At 49.8% G+C, this 15,563-nt stretch overlaps 1 protein-coding gene across 1 annotated transcript; it reads left to right on the top strand.

Moving 5' to 3' along the window:
- Nucleotides 1–4,008: 4,008 nt before the first annotated feature.
- On the top strand, nucleotides 4,009–14,910 carry LOC140350610 (uncharacterized; the record flags this gene model as incomplete). Its single annotated transcript, XM_072436174.1, has 4 exons — nucleotides 4,009–4,574; nucleotides 11,314–11,479; nucleotides 14,164–14,362; nucleotides 14,796–14,910. Coding segments are annotated over 4 exons (1,046 nt in total), but the record flags the coding sequence as incomplete, so codon positions are not given.
- Between the last annotated feature and the right edge of the window lie 653 nt (nucleotides 14,911–15,563).

Here is a 15,563-nt window from a genome sequence, read left to right on the forward strand (position 1 = left end):
AGAGGGAAGAGAGAGAGAGAGGGGGAAGAGAGAGAGAGAGGGGAAGAGAGAGAGGGGGAAGAGAGAGAGCAGGGGGAAGAGAGAGAGAGGGGGGAAGAGAGAGAGGGGGAAGAGAGAGAGAGAGGGGGAAGAGAGAGAGAGAGGGGGAAGAGAGAGAGAGAGAGGGGAAGAGAGAGAGAGAGGGGAAGAGAGAGAGGGGGAAGAGAGAGAGAGAGGGGGAAGAGAGAGAGAGGGGAAAGAGAGAGAGAGAGGAGGGAAGAGAGAGAGGGGGAGAGAGAGAGTGGAAGAGAGAGAGAGGGGGGAAGAGAGAGAGGGAAGAGAGAGAGAGGGGAAGAGAGAGAGAGGGGGAAGAGAGAGAGAGGGGAAGAGAGAAGAGAGGGGAAGAGAGAGAGAGAGGGGATGAGAGAGAGGGAAGAGAGAGAGGGGGGAAGAGAGAGAGAGGGGGAAGAGAGAGAGAGGGGAAGAGAGAGAGAGAGAGGGAGGGGAAGAGAGAGAGAGAGGGGAAGAGAGAGAGAGAGGGGGAAGAGAGAGAGGGGGAAGAGAGAGAGAGGGGGAAGAGAGAGAGGGGGAAGAGAGAGGGGGAGAGAGAGAGAGGGAAGAGAGAGAGGGGGAAGAGAGAGAGAGAGGGGAAGAGAGAGAGAGAGGGGGAAGAGAGAGAGAGGGGAAGAGAGAGAGAGAGGGGAAGAGAGAGAGAGGGGGAAGAGAGAGAGAGGGGGAAGAGAGAGAGAGAGGGGGAAGAGAGAGAGAGGGGAAGAGAGAGAGAGAGGGAAGAGAGAGAGGGAGAGAGAGAGGGGGAAGAGAGAGAGAGGGGAAGAGAGAGAGAGAGGGGAAGAGAGAGAGAGAGGGGAAGAGAGAGAGAGGGGGAAGAGAGAGAGGGGAAGAGAGAGAGGGGAAGAGAGAGAGAGGGGGAAGAGAGAGAGAGGGGGAAGAGAGAGAGGGGGAGAGAGAGAAGAGGGGGAAGAGAGAGAGAGGGGGAAGAGAGAAGAGAGGGGAAGAGAGAGAGAGAGGGGAAGAGAGAGAGAGGGGGAAGAGAGAGAGAGGGGAGAAGAGAGAGGGGAAGAGAGAGAGAGGGGAAGAGAGAGAGAGGGGAAGAGAGAGAGAGAGGGGAAGAGAGAGAGAGAGGGGAAGAGAGAGAGAGGGGGAAGAGAGAGAGAGGGGGAAGAGAGAGAGGGGGAAGAGAGAGAGAGGGGAAGAGAGAGAGAGAGGGGAAGAGAGAGAGAGGGGGAAGAGAGAGAGAGAGGGGAAGAGAGAGAGAGAGGGGAAGAGAGAGAGAGGGGAAGAGAGAGAGAGAGGGAAGAGAGAGAGAGGGGAAGAGAGAGAGAGGGGATGAGGAGAGAGAGGGGAGGAAGAGAGTGAGAGGGGAGTGAGAGAGGGGTAAGAGAGAGAGGGGAAGAGAGAGAGAGGGGGAAGAGAGAGAGAGGGGGAAGAGAGAGAGGGGGAAGAGAGAGAGAGGGGGAAAGAGAGAGAGGGGGAAGAGAGAGAGAGAGGGAAGAGAGAGAGAGAGGGGGAAGAGAGAGAGAGAGGGGAAGAGAGAGAGGGGAAGAGAGAGAGAGGGGGAAGAGAGAGAGAGAGGGGGAAGAGAGAGAGGGGGAAGAGAGAGAGAGGGGGAGGAAGAGAGAGAGAGAGGGAAGAGAGAGAGGGAGAGAGAGGGGGGAAGAGAGAGAGAGAGGGGAGAGAGAGAGAGAGAGAGGGAAGAGAGAGAGAGAGGGGGAAGAGAGAGAGAGGGGAAGAGAGAGAGGGGGGAAGAGAGAGAGAGAGGGGAAGAGAGAGAGAGGGGGAAGAGAGAGAGAGAGGGGAGAGAGAGAGAGGGGAGAGAGAGAGAGGGGAAGAGAGAGAGGGGGAAGAGAGAGAGAGGGGGAAGAGAGAGAGAGGGGGAAGAGAGAGAGAGGGGGAAGAAGAGAGAGAGAGGGGGAAGAGAGAGAGAGGGGAAGAGAGAGGAGAGAGGGGAAGAGAGAGAGAGGGGAAGAGAGAGAGAGAGGGGAAGAGAGAGAGGGGAGAGGAAGAGAGAGAGGGGGAAGAGAGAGAGAGAGGGGAAGAGAGAGAGAGGGGAAGAGAGAGAGAGAGGGAGAGAGAGAGAGAGAGAGAGAGAGGGAAGAGAGAGAGAGGGGGAAGAGAGAGAGAGAGGGAGAGGGAAGAGAGAGGGGAAGAGAGAGAGGGAAGAGAGAGAGGGGGAAGAGAGAGAGAGAGGGGAGGAGAGAGAGGGAAGAGAGAGAGGGGGAAGAGAGAGAGAGGAGAGAAGGGGGAGAGAGAGGAAGAGAGAGAGAGTGGAGAGAGAGAGGGGAGAGAGAGAGGGGGGGGGATGGAGAGGGGGAAGAGTGAGAGAGGGAGAGAGGGGGAAGAGAGAGAGAGAGGGAAGAGAGAGAGAGAGGGGGAAGAGAGAGAGAGGGGGAAGAGAGAGAGAGAGGGAAGAGAGAGAGAGAGGGGAAGAGAGAGAGGGGGAAGAGAGAGAGACAGGGGAAGAGAGAGAGAGGGGGAAGAGAGAGAGAGGGGGAAGAGAGAGAGAGGGGGGGAAGAGAGAGAGAGGGGAAGAGAGAGAGAGAGAGGGGGGAAGAGAGAGAGAGAGGGGAAGAGAGAGAGAGAGAGGGAAGAGAGAGAGAGAGGGGAAGAGAGAGAGGGGGAAGAGAGAGAGAGAGGGGGAAGAGAGAGAGAGGGAAAAGAGAGAGAGAGAGAGGAGGAAGAGAGAGAGGGGGGAGAGAGAGAGTGGAAGAGAGAGAGAGGGGGGATGAGAGAGAGGGAAGAGAGAGAGAGGGGGAAGAGAGAGAGAGAGGGGGAAGAGAGAGAGAGGGGAAGAGAGAAGAGAGGGGAAGAGAGAGAGAGAGGGGGATGAGAGAGAGGGAAGAGAGAGAGGGGGGGAAGAGAGAGAGAGGGGGAAGAGAGCGAGAGGGAAGAGAGAGAGAGGGAAGAGAGAGAAGGGGAAGAGAGAGAGAGAGGGAAGAGAGAGAGAGAGGGGGAAGAGAGAGAGGGGGAAGAGAGAGAGAGGGGGAAGAGAGAGAGGGGGAAGAGAGAGGGGGAAGAGAGAGAGAGGGAAGAGAGAGAGAGGGGGAAGAGAGAGAGAGGGGGAAGAGAGAGAGAGAGGAAGAGAGAGTGGGGGGGAAGAGAGATAGAGAGGGGAAGATAGAGAGGGGAAGAGAGAGAGAGGGAGAGAGAGAGGGGGAAGAGAGAGAGAGGGGGAAGAGAGAGAGAGAGGAAAGAGAGAGAGAGGGGGAAGAGAGAGAGAGAGAGGAAGAGAGAGAGGGGAAGAGAGAGAGAGGGGGGGAAGAGAGAGAGAGGGGGAAGAGAGAGAGGGGGAAGAGAGAGAGAGGGGAAGAGAGAGAGGGGAAGAGAGAGAGAGAGGGAAGAGCGAGAGAGAGGGAAGAGAGAGAGAGTGGAAGAGAGAGAGGGGGGAAGAGAGAGAGAGAGGTGGAAGAGAGAGAGAGAGGTGGAAGAGAGAGAGGGGGAAGAGAGAGAGAGAGGGGGGAGAGAGAGGGGGAAGAGAGAGAGAGGGGGGGAAGAGAGAGAGGGGGAAGAGAGAGAAAAATAGAGAAGAGTGAGAGAAGAGAGAAAGACGGAAGAGAAAATAGAGAGGGAAAGAGAAGAGGGGTGAAGAGAGGTAGAAGAAACTGAGAGAGGAAACAGAGGCAACAGAGAGCGAGAGAAAGAGTGTGAGAAAAGAGAGGGGAAGAGAGAGAGGGGGAAGAGAGAGAGAGAGGGGGGCAGAGAGAAGGAACAGTGAGAGAAGAGATGGAGAGGGGGAACTTTTGACTGTCAGTAGTGGAGACGAGATGACTTTTGGTTTTAGTCTAGATAAACTGTAAATAGGAGTGGTCCAAGGACGGACCCTTGAGGAATCCTTGGTTGAGAGAACATAATTCAGATTGAACAAAACTGCTGCCAATCTGCGGCTGATTTGGTGATTCTGCCCAGGCTTTGTCACGCTCTCGAGATAATACTGCGATGTCTGGACTAAAATATTTGCCTATTGTTGTGCACGTTAAAATAATAATCACCTGATGTCTCTTGTGTCCACAGTGTCGTTGGCCGATCTGTACGCAAACCCCGAGCTCCTGCTGCAGAGGAAGTACTCCTCCTCCTCCTCCTCCTCCTCGTCCAGACAGGTGACCGCCTTCAGGTCAGCACCCAACTCCCCCAGCACCCTGCCCCGCCACCAGGCCACCTCCAGGGGGCAGCAGAGAGACGCAGAGGACAGATGCACCTCCAGGGGGCAGCAGAGAGACGCAGAGGACAGATGCACCTCCAGGGGGCAGCAGAGAGACGCAGAGGACAGATGCACCTCCAGGGGGCAGCAGAGAGACGCAGAGGACAGATGCACCTCCAGGGGGCAGCAGAGGGACGCAGAGGACAGATGCACCTCCAGGGGGCAGCAGAGAGACGCAGAGGACAGATGCACCTCCAGGGGGCAGCAGAGAGACGCAGAGGACAGATGCACCTCCAGGGGGCAGCAGAGGGACGCAGAGGACAGATGCACCTCCAGGGGGCAGCAGAGAGACGCAGAGGAGCGCAGCAGTGACATGTTCCTGGACAGACTGAGGCAGGTGAACTCGCCCCAGCGCAGCGCCCTGGACGAGCTCAGGGAGGTGAGAAACATCTCGACTTATGATGCTACACACAGCAGTGTGTCCTTTCAAAATGCTTCACTTCCTACTGTCACCAGCAGGGGGTGTATAAACGCTTACGCAACGTACAGTTGCTAGAACAGTTGCACACAGCCTGGTATAAATGTTATTTTTCTTTCATTTTAATGAGGCAGCAAATGAAAGCATGAATTTTGATGTTTGTAGAAAAGTGATTGTTTCCAAGAAGGAAATGTCCACAGAGCCAAAACTGCCATGTTATTTTGTGCCGCGGCTCCTGAAACTGCTGCGCTATTTGACCCCGCCGGGTTAAAGGTTAGGGTCAGGGTCAGGGTTAAGGTTAAGGTTAAGGTTAAGGTTAAGGTTAGGGTCAGGGTCAGGGTCAGGGTCAGGGTTAAGGTTAGGGTTAGGGTTAGGGTTAGGGTTAGGGTTAGGGTTAAGGTTAGGGTCAGGGTTAGGGTTAGGGTTAGGGTCAGGGTTAGGGTTAAGGTTAAGGTTAGGGTTAGGGTTAGGGTCAGGGTTAGGGTTAGGGTTAGGGTTAGGGTTAGGGTCAGTGTTAGGGTTAGGGTTAGGGTTAGCCATGAGGCTATATGGCAGTGCCGCGGTTCCTGAAACTGCTCGGCCATTTGACCGCGGCGCGGCTCTGCAGCCACGACCTTCCAAGAAATAGTTGGGTTAGGGTTAGGGTTAGGGTTAGGGTTAGGGTTAGGGTTAGGGTCAGGGTCAGGGTCAGGGTTAGGGTTAAGGTTAGGGTCAGGGTCAGGGTTAGGGTTAGGGTTAGGGTTAGGGTTAGGGTTAGGGTCAGGGTTAGGGTTAGGGTTAGGGTTAGCCATGAGGCTATATGGCAGTGCCGCGGTTCCTGAAACTGCTCGGCCATTTGACCGCGGCGCGGCTCTGCAGCCACGACCTTCCAAGAAATAGTTGACCGTCTTCATCTCTACAAATCAATGTATTTATTAATTTAGTTATTACAGCTGCAGTAACTATTTAGCACAGAATTGAATGTCAAAAAAGACTAAAATGTCATGTTTGTGAAAAGTGTGCGAAACATTCATAAAGATACAAATTAACCAAAACAATGTGAAGTGTAAACAGCCAGATAAAGATTTGCTTTAAGCATCTTTAAACCGTCACAGGTTGAAGGTAAATCCAGAGCTGGTTTCTCCCTGAAGCCCACATTATTAAGATGATTAAACTGTTCAAGTCGACAGGAGGTGTTTCTTTGGGCTCCGGCGTCTCTGCCTCAGGAGAAGAACCTGTCGTCAGCTGTTTGGCTCAAAACCAACAGGAACTGCACTGACTATTTACTGGCTTTGTTTATGTCCGCCATTCACCTAATCTCCAGACAAGATGAGGTTCAAATAAGAAAAGAGAAGATAAGACGCCCATTATCTCTCTCACTATGCGGAAACTGCTTCAACCGAAAGTTTAACCCAGGCTTTAGTTTAGTTTTGTTGGTTTAATACAGATCTAGTCCTGGCATAATGTCATTTTATGTCATTTTAGACCTGTCCTGGTCTTTAACTCTTTTTGAGTCCTGTTTAATCCTGTTTAGTCCTAATTTACCCCTTGTTCAGATCTGGTTAGGTTGCCGTTCTAGACCTATGGTGCAGCTCTGGTTTAGACCTGGTTTAGTCCTGGTTTAGCCTTGATTTAGCCCAGGTTTAGTCCTTGTTTCGTCTTGGTTTAGCCCAGGTTTATTCCTGGTTTTGTACTGGTCTAGCCTTTGTTTAGGCCTGGTTTAGCCTTGGTTTAGTCCTGGTTTAGGCCTGGTTTAGCCCTTGTTTAGCCCTGGTTTAACCGTGGTTTAGCCCAGATTTAGCACAGGTTTAGTCCAGGTTTGGCCCTGGTTTAGGCCAGGTTTAACCATGGTTTAGCCTTAGTTTAATCCTGGTTTAGCCCAGATATAGCCCTGGTTTAGTCTTGGTTTAGCCCTTGTTTAGTCCTGGTTTAGCCCTGGTTTTGTCCAGGTTTAGCCCTGGTTTAGCCTTGGTTTAGCCCTGGTTTAGTCCGGGTTTAGTCCTGGTTTAGCCCTGGTTTAGCTCTGGTTTAGTCCTGGTTTAGCCCTAGTTTAGTCCAGGTTCAGTCCTGGTTTAGCCTTGATTTAGCCCTGGTTTATTCCTGGTTTTGTACTGGTCTAGCACTTGTTTAGCCCTGGTTTAGCCTTGATTTAGTCCTGGTTTAGCCCTGGTTTAGCCCAAGTTTAGTCCTTGTTTCGTCTTGGTTTAGCCCAGGTTTATTCCTGGTTTTGTACTGGTCTAGCACTTGTTTAGCCCTGGTTTAGGCCTGGTTTAGCGTTGGTTTAGTCCTGGTTTAGCCCTGGTTTATTCCTGGTTTTGTCCTGGTCTAGCCCTTGTTTAGCCCTGGATTAGGCCTGGTTTAGCCTTGGTTTAGCCCTTGTTTAGCCCTGGTTTAACCGTGGTTTAGCCCAGATTTAGCACAGGTTTAGTCCAGGTTTGGCCCTGGTTTATGCCAGGTTTAACCATGGTTTAGCCCAGGTTTAGCCCTGGTTTAGTCTTGGTTTAGCCCTTGTTTAGTCCTGGTTTAGCCCTGGTTTTCTCCAGGTTTAGCCCTGGTTTAGCCTTGGTTTAGCCCTGGTTTAGTCCTGGTTTAGCCCTGGTTTTGTCCAGTTTTAGCCCTGGTTTAGTCCTGGTTTAGTCCTGGTTTAGCCCTGATTTAGTCCTGGTTTAGCCCTGGTTTGGCCCTGGTTTAGTCCTGGTTTAGTCCGGGTTTAGTCCTGGTTTAGCCCTGGTTTAGTCTTGGTTTAGCCCTGGTTTTCTCCAGGTTTAGCCCTGGTTTAGTCTTGGTTTAGCCCTTGTTTAGTCCTGGTTTAGCCCTGGTTTTCTCCAGGTTTAGCCCTGGTTTAGCCTTGGTTTAGCCCTGGTTTAGTCCTGGTTTAGCCCTGGTTTTGTCCAGTTTTAGCCCTGGTTTAGTCCTGGTTTAGTCCTGGTTTAGCCCTGGTTTGGCCCTAGTTTAGTCCTGGTTTAGTCCGGGTTTAGTCCTGGTTTAGTCCGGGTTTAGTCCTGGTTTAGCCCTGGTTTAGCCCTGGTTTAGTCCTGGTTTAGTCCTGGTTTAGTCCTGGTTTAGCCCTGGTTTAGTCCGGGTTTAGTCCTGGTTTAGCCCTGGTTTAGTCCTGGTTTAGTCCTGGTTTAGTCCTGGTTTAGTCCTGGTTTAGCCCTGGTTTAGTCCTGGTTTAGACCTAGTTTAGCCCTGGTTCAGTCCTGGTCCTGCCCCTGTCCCGGGTCCTGTCCCTGGTCCTGCCCCTGTCCCGGGTCCTGCCCCTGGTCCTGCCCCTGTCCCGGGTCCTGCCCCTGGTCCTGCCCCTGTCCCGGGTCCTGCCCCTGGTCCTGCCCCTGTCCCGGGTCCTGCCCCTGTCCCGGGTCCTGCCCCTGCCCCTGCCCTTGGTCCTGCCCCTGTCCTGGGTCCTGCCCCGGTCCCGGGTCCTGCCCCTGTCCCGGGTCCTGCCCCTGGTCCTGCCCCTGTCCCGGGTCCTGCCCCTGTCCCGGGTCCTGCCCCTGGTCCTGCCCCTGTCCCGGGTCCTGCCCCTGGTCCTGCCCCTGCCCCTGGTCCTGCCCCTGTCCCGGGTCCTGCCCCTGGTCCTGCCCCTGTCCTGGGTCCTGCCCCTGTCCCGGGTCCTGCCCCTGGTCCTGCCCCTGTCCCGGGTCCTGCCCCTGGTCCTGCCCCTGTCCCGGGTCCTGCCCCTGTCCCGGGTCCTGCCCCTGCCCCTGCCCTTGGTCCTGCCCCTGTCCTGGGTCCTGCCCCGGTCCCGGGTCCTGCCCCTGTCCCGGGTCCTGCCCCTGGTCCTGCCCCTGTCCCGGGTCCTGCCCCTGTCCCGGGTCCTGCCCCTGGTCCTGCCCCTGTCCCGGGTCCTGCCCCTGGTCCTGCCCCTGCCCCTGGTCCTGCCCCTGGTCCTGCCCCTGTCCCGGGTCCTGCCCCTGTCCCGGGTCCTGCCCCTGGTCCTGCCCCTGTCCCGGGTCCTGCCCCTGGTCCTGCCCCTGTCCCGGGTCCTGCCCCTGTCCCGGGTCCTGCCCCTGCCCCTGCCCTTGGTCCTGCCCCTGTCCTGGGTCCTGCCCCGGTCCCGGGTCCTGCCCCTGTCCCGGGTCCTGCCCCTGGTCCTGCCCCTGTCCCGGGTCCTGCCCCTGGTCCTGCCCCTGTCCCGGGTCCTGCCCCTGGTCCTGCCCCTGTCCCGGGTCCTGCCCCTGGTCCTGCCCCTGCCCCTGGTCCTGCCCCTGTCCCGGGTCCTGCCCCTGGTCCTGCCCCTGTCCTGGGTCCTGCCCCTGTCCCGGGTCCTGCCCCTGGTCCTGCCCCTGTCCCGGGTCCTGCCCCTGTCCCGGGTCCTGCCTGAGCCTGGCTGGCTGCTCTTCTGCTCTTCGGGTCGGACCAGTCGGACCTGCTCCGTGGCTCAGACCCGGAGGAGGATTCAGGGAGTGGAGTTTGTCTCTCGGCTCAGACTTTACATTTGTAAAACATTTGACTTTATGGAAATCTGACACGCGACACGTCTGCTCCGGACGCCCCGAGACACGGTAGGACGCCAAACGTGGGACAGTAACTTAGGGACTTTAAAATCGATTGTGTAACGTGGCTTTTAGATCAAGACACACACTAACTACACAGGACAAGCATTTGCAGTGGACATTAATGGAATAAGTTTACACAGTTATAACATTTATTACTTGAGTGGCTGAAAAATATAAGATTATTTTTCAAATTTATCAGAATGATGTGTTTTATTTTGCATAATCTCAATAGATGTTTTCTGATTTCACAAAGCTTCATGAATGTGTTGAAATGTGTCCATAAAATGCACCATAAACGTGCAGAAATAACACTTTACACTCTTGTTTGGAGATTTATGGCTCTTTTTGAACTAAATTTAAGTCGTTTTTCTTACAGACAATAAACTCAATATTCACATTTTACAGATTTACAAAACAACATTTGCCAGATCATACTTTTGTTAATATTTCTCCACTTCTAACCCCTTAAATAAAGTAGAATGGAACCTTTTTCCATAATATTGTTTTATGCTTATCCAAAACAAGATGATCTATTTCAAATATATTTGTACATTATATTGTGCCCTTTATACAATATATTTCACCTTAAATGAAAGATGTGTTATGTGTGAAAAGGGGTCAATTGATTGTGCCTGCGCCTGCTGGTCTCCATGGAGATGGTTCTGCTTTGCCTGGAATATTCCACAGTATAGCATTAAACATACAGTATCTATTGCTGCAAAGACCGGTCAAGTTACAGGTCAGATCTATGGAGAGGACGTACGCATGAGGGTCATTTTTAGCTTTAGTTCTTTATTTGAATAATTGCAACACATTTAAATCGACCAGAACTATTATCAGTTATTTTGAGATTATTATTTTGAGCTTTATTACATGTGAAAATGTGACTCGTGGCTGTAATATTGACTCTGTCGTCCAATATTATGTTATATTTGTTGACATAACTACTAGAGCCAATATGGCGGCAGGTCACGTGTCTGGCAAAAACCAACAGAGCGTTTTATCTCCCATGAACCAGGAAGTGCACTGTTAGCATGCTAGTTGTTGTTAGCATTACTGTGAAGGCAAAAGTCTGCTGCAGATGGTGGAAAGCATTTATAATCTCATTGTTCTGAGTAATTAGGGATGTGAAAAGTAAATGAATGATACTCTAGACTGTTGCAAACTCTTAAAATGAACTATATGTCAAATGTTTATGGTTTTAAGACATTTAAAATCAAAATACAGCTTTAATGTTTAGACCAAGTTCTGTCCTGGTTTGGACCAAGTTTAGTCCTGGTTTAGACCAAGTTTAGTCCTGGTTTAGACCAAGTTTAATCCTGGTTTAGACCAAGGTTAGTCCTGGTTTAGACCAAGTTTAGTCCTGGTTTAGACCAAATATAGTCCTGGTTTAGACCAAGTTTAGTCCTGGTTTAGACCAAGTTCTCTCCTGGTTTAGACCAAGTTTAGTCCTGGTTTAGACCAAGTTTAGTCCTGGTTTAGACCAAATATAGTCCTGGTTTAGACCAAGTTTAGTCCTGGTTTGGACCAAGTTCTCTCCTGGTTTAGACCAAGGTTAGTCCTGGTTTAGACCAAGTTTAGTCCTGGTTTAGACCAAGTTTAGTCAAAGTTTAGACAAAGTTTAGTCCTGGTTTAGACCAAGGTTAGTCCTGGTTTAGACCAAGTTTAGTCCTGGTTTAGACCAAGATTAGTCCTGGTTTAGACCAAATTTAGACCTGGTTTAGTCCTGGTTTAGACCTGCTTTAGTCCTGGTTTGGATCTGATTTAGTCCTGGTTTGGACCTGGTTTAGTCCTGGTTTAGACCAAATTTAGTCCTGGTTTAGACCAAGTTTAGTCCTGGTTTGGACCAAGTTCTCTCCTGGTTTAGACCAAGTTTAGTCAAAGTTTAGACAAAGTTTAGTCCTGGTTTAGACCAAGGTTAGTCCTGGTTTAGACCAAGTTTAGTCCTGGTTTAGACCAAGGTTAGTCCTGGTTTAGACCAAGTTTAGTCCTGGTTTGGACCAAGTTTTGTCCTGTCTAGCCAATAATTAATTACAGATTTGATTTGTTATAGCCCTTTTCTTGTTTAGCTCTGGTTTAGCCCTGTGTATGTTTTTAGACATTTAAAATGCAGTGCCTTTAATGTATCTGTATTCATGAGTGTCACGTTGTTCTTCTCTTCCTTCAGTAGATGTTCCATGCATCTTTTTTTGAGTTCTTTAGCACTGTCTTTGTTCCTGCAGGTGAAGCGAGCCTCCAGACCGCCCCCTTGTGGATTTCAGACGACGGCCGACTCGTCCGAGAACATGATCGAAGACGAGAGGTTTAACGTGGGCTTCACCCGAGACAGCAGGGGGCGCTCCAGTCTGCCCCTCGGCCACTCCACTCCCATCAGAGAGAGGGCGCTGGGTGAGTGTCCTTTGCATGGATCTGGTCAGACAACGGTCAGCACTAGATCATACACTCGGAAGTCCGAATTTAGAAGTGACAGAATCCAACATGGCGGCGCTCGTGGCGGCCCAGATCACATGTGAGGTGTATTTTCTGGCCCAGCGGTTACAACCTCGGCGTGCCATGCTGGAGATTTTGGGTTCGACTCCAGCTCCGACCTTCAATTTTTTTCGTGTTTACATTTTTTACCTTATAGATTGCGCAGTCTAATTTGTTAAGGTTTAGGTTAAGGTTAAGGTTAGGGTTAGGGTTTGGTTAGGGTTAGGGTTAGGGTTAGGGTTAGGGTTAGGGTTAGGGTTAGGGTTAGGGTTAGGGTTAGGGTTAGGGTTAGGGGTTAGGATTAGGGGTTAGGGTTAGGGTTAGGGTTAGGGTAAGGGGTTAGGGTTAGGGGTTAGGGTTAGGGTTAGGGTTAGGGTTAGGGTTAGGGTTAGGGTTAGGGGTTAGGGGATACTACGTGTGAAGTGGAACAGACTGTAAAGCAGGGTTAGGGTTAGGGTTAGGGTTAGAGTTAGGGTTAGGGGTTAGGGTTAGGGGTTAGGGTTAGGGTTAGGGTTAGGGTTAGGGTTAGGGGTTAGGGTTAGGGTTAGGGTTAGGGTTAGGGTTAGGGGTTAGGGTTAGGGTTAGGGTTAGGGTTAGGGTTAGGGGTTAGGGTTAGGGTTAGGGTTAGGGTTAGGGTTAGGGGTTAGGGTTAGGGTTAGGGTTAGGGTTAGGGGTTAAGGTTAGGGTTAGGGTTAGGGTTAGGGTTAGGGTTAGGGGTTAGGGGAGGGTTAGGGTTAGGGTTAGGGTTAGGGTTAGGGTTAGGGTTAGGGTTAGGGGTTAGGGGATACTATGTGTGAAGTGGAACAGACTGTAAAGCAATGAAAAAAGCTTTTTAGAGAGAAAACTATTGCCTGAGCCGTATCAGCGAAACAGAATTCGTCACTTCCGTTAGTTTTGAGTGTATGATCTAGTCCCGACCAACTGAAACCCGTCGGAGCCGCCATACGATAATATCCTTCCTCTGGTCGTGTTAGTGAACACAGCGCCGACGTCCAGAGAAGATAACTTCTACACAGACTAAAAAGAGGTTTGAGGGTTCAGGGAATCAGTGCAGTGTTCTTATTGGTCACACAAACATAGGACATACAATAAGTGCGTCTAACGCTTTCAATCTGTATGAATAGGTTAAATATTCGACCAATGTTTGTGAAAAAATATATATCTTTTATACACCCCTGAATGAGATCATTAGAGTGAAAGAGTCGCGCAGCATCGTGGGTTCAACTCTGGCTCCACTCAATGATTTGCTGCATGTCACGTCCCAGTCTCATTCCCCTTTCCCACTGTCCTGTCGAGTACAGTCTTCTTCTGGCATTAAACGGGGCCTTCAGCCTCTCCTCAGCCTCTCAGTCCATCTGCAGCAGTTTGTTCTAAATCCAGGTCCACGTCCTCTTTTGTGACAATCAGACTTTTGCACGAGCGCTGAACATGGACCGCTTTTTATACCGACCACTTTTTGTCATTTTTATTATTTCTCAACACATATACATATATATATATATATATATATATATATATATATATATATATATATATATATATATATATATATATATATATATATATATATATATATATATAGAGTAAAGTATGTGGTTTGAACTGTCTGTTTTGCAGTTTATAAACGTGCCATAAATGAAGTTGAAAACATTTTCTTTCGATTTGATTTGTTGGTGATTATTCTGATTAATTATAACTCAAAATAAATATTATGAAACTTTTTTAGCAAACTTTTTTTTCTTTTTTTTTTTTTATTGAAAGAAAAAACACAGACCAATCAAATTGTGTGTAAATAAAGATACAGTCCAGTAACATCATCAACAACAGCAACGGCAGGAGAAGAAAGAAAAAAAAAGAGAAGAAAAAGAAAAGAAAAAAGAAAAAAAAAATGAAGGGGAAAAAAAAAAAAAAGTGCAAAGTGGGCGGTACCAGAGAAAACACAAAGTGTGCATTGTTTGAGATTATTAGAATAATGCATCCAGATGAGAGTAAAATACCAGGTTAAAGCACCTGATCCATAATGTGAGTCCCATTTAGTCCAGTTTATGTCAAATTTGTCCATTTCCAAGTTCAGTCCAATATTCCCGTATGTGATTTTTTCCATTTTCCGCATGTCCATTACGATGTCGGTCCAGTCCTTTATTGTTGGTGCAGTTGATGTCATCCATTTTTTTGTGATGTATTTGCAAACTTAATTCAACTTAAATGAAGTCTACAACGACAAAAACAATGTTATTTTTGCAGCAAATAATGATCAAATAATTGAGTAAAATTGACTATGTACCGTATTTTCCAGACTATAAGTCGTTTTGGCCGGGGTGCGACTTATACTTATATTAATACTTATATACTTATACTTGTACTTATACTTCGGAGCGACTTATATGTGATATTATTTGTTATTTTCACACTTATTTTTGCAACTTATATGTTTTTTTCTTCTCTATTATGTATTTTTTGGCTGGTGCGACTTATACTCGGGTGCGACTTATAGTCCAGAAAATACGGTAAATGCCACACCTGTCTGCTCCTCTCGGTCCGGAGGCTGAGGGTCGGTCTGCACGTTCTCCCCGTGTTCTCTAAAGCCCGGCGTGTCTCCTCAGGCGTGGTGTACCTGCAGCTGGGGGAGGAGACCAAGCAGGTGCAGGTGAGCTCCGCCCTCTCCAACATGGCCGCCCTCTGCGCTCTCTTCGTCCGGGCGTTTCCTCAGCAGCTCAGTCTGAGGCTCCTCCAGGCTCCTCACGCCTCCATCTGCATCCGAGACAGCAGCCACAGCAGCTACAGGCCCCTGGAGGACGTCAGGTCAGGAGAAGCACCTACGTCTGCCCCGTCTTCTTCATCGTCTGCCCCGTCTTCTTCATCGTCTGCCCCGTCTTCTTCATCGTCTGCCCCGTCTTCTTCATCGTCCGCCCCGTCTTCTTCATCTTTTGCTCCGTCTTCTTCATCGTCTGCCCCGTCTGCCCCGTCTTCTTCATCGTCTGCCCCGTCTTCTTCATCGTCCGCCCCGTCTTCTTCATCTTTTGCTCCGTCTTCTTCATCGTCTGCCCCGTCTTCTTCATCGTCTGCCCCGTCTTCTTCATCGTCTGCCCCGTCTTCTTCATCGTCTGCCCCGTCTTCTTCATCGTCTGCCCCGTCTTCTTCATCTTTTGCTCCGTCTTCTTCATCTTCTACTCGTTCTTCTTCATCTTCTTCATCTTCGTCTGACTCGTTCCTCTTCATCTTCATCTTCTTGTAGATCCATCTCTGCTCAGTGCTGTTTGAAGGTTTACTTCCGAGACCCAGGGTCAGAGTTCAGAGGTCGGCCGAGCAGCAGCAGCAGCAGCATCATCAGCGGGGGGGCGGAGCCTCGGGTCAGTCCTTTATTTTTAACTCTTTTAGTATTTGGATTTCCACCTTTTACTCAATAAAGAGTTTAAAAGAGGAACTTAAGACTTAAGAGGAACCAAACCCTCTTAAGTCTCTTAAAAGGAACCAAACCCTCTTAAGTCTAGTCCGGGGCTATATTCTGACTAAACCCAACTAAACCAGGACTAAACTTGGTCTAAAGCAGGACTAAACTCTGTCTAAAGCAGGACTAAACTCTGTCTAAAGCGGGACTAAACTCTGTCTAAAGCAGGACTAAACTCTGTCTAAAGCAGGACTAAACTCTGTCTAAACCAGGACTAAACTCTGTCTAAAGCAGGACTAAACTCTGTCTAAAGCAGGACTAAACTCTGTCTAAACCAGGACTAAACTTTGTCTAAAGCAGGACTAAACTCTGTCTAAAGCAGGACTAAACTCTGTCTAAAGCAGGACTAAACTCTGTCTAAAGCAGGACTAAACTCTGTCTAAAGCAGGACTAAACTCTGTCTAAAGCAGGACTAAACTCTGTCTAAACCAGGACTAAACTCTGTCTAAAGCAGGACTAAACTCTGTCTAAAGCAGGACTAAACTTTGTCTAAAGCAGGACTAAACTCTGTCTAAAGCAGGACTAAACTCTGTCTAAACCAGGACTAAACTCTGT

This window comes from Eucyclogobius newberryi, unplaced genomic scaffold (assembly GCF_026437365.1).
Source record: "Eucyclogobius newberryi isolate DKJ021-1_F unplaced genomic scaffold, fEucNew1.0.hap1 SCAF_758, whole genome shotgun sequence".
In the NCBI taxonomy this organism is placed as follows: domain Eukaryota; kingdom Metazoa; phylum Chordata; class Actinopteri; order Gobiiformes; family Gobiidae; genus Eucyclogobius; species Eucyclogobius newberryi.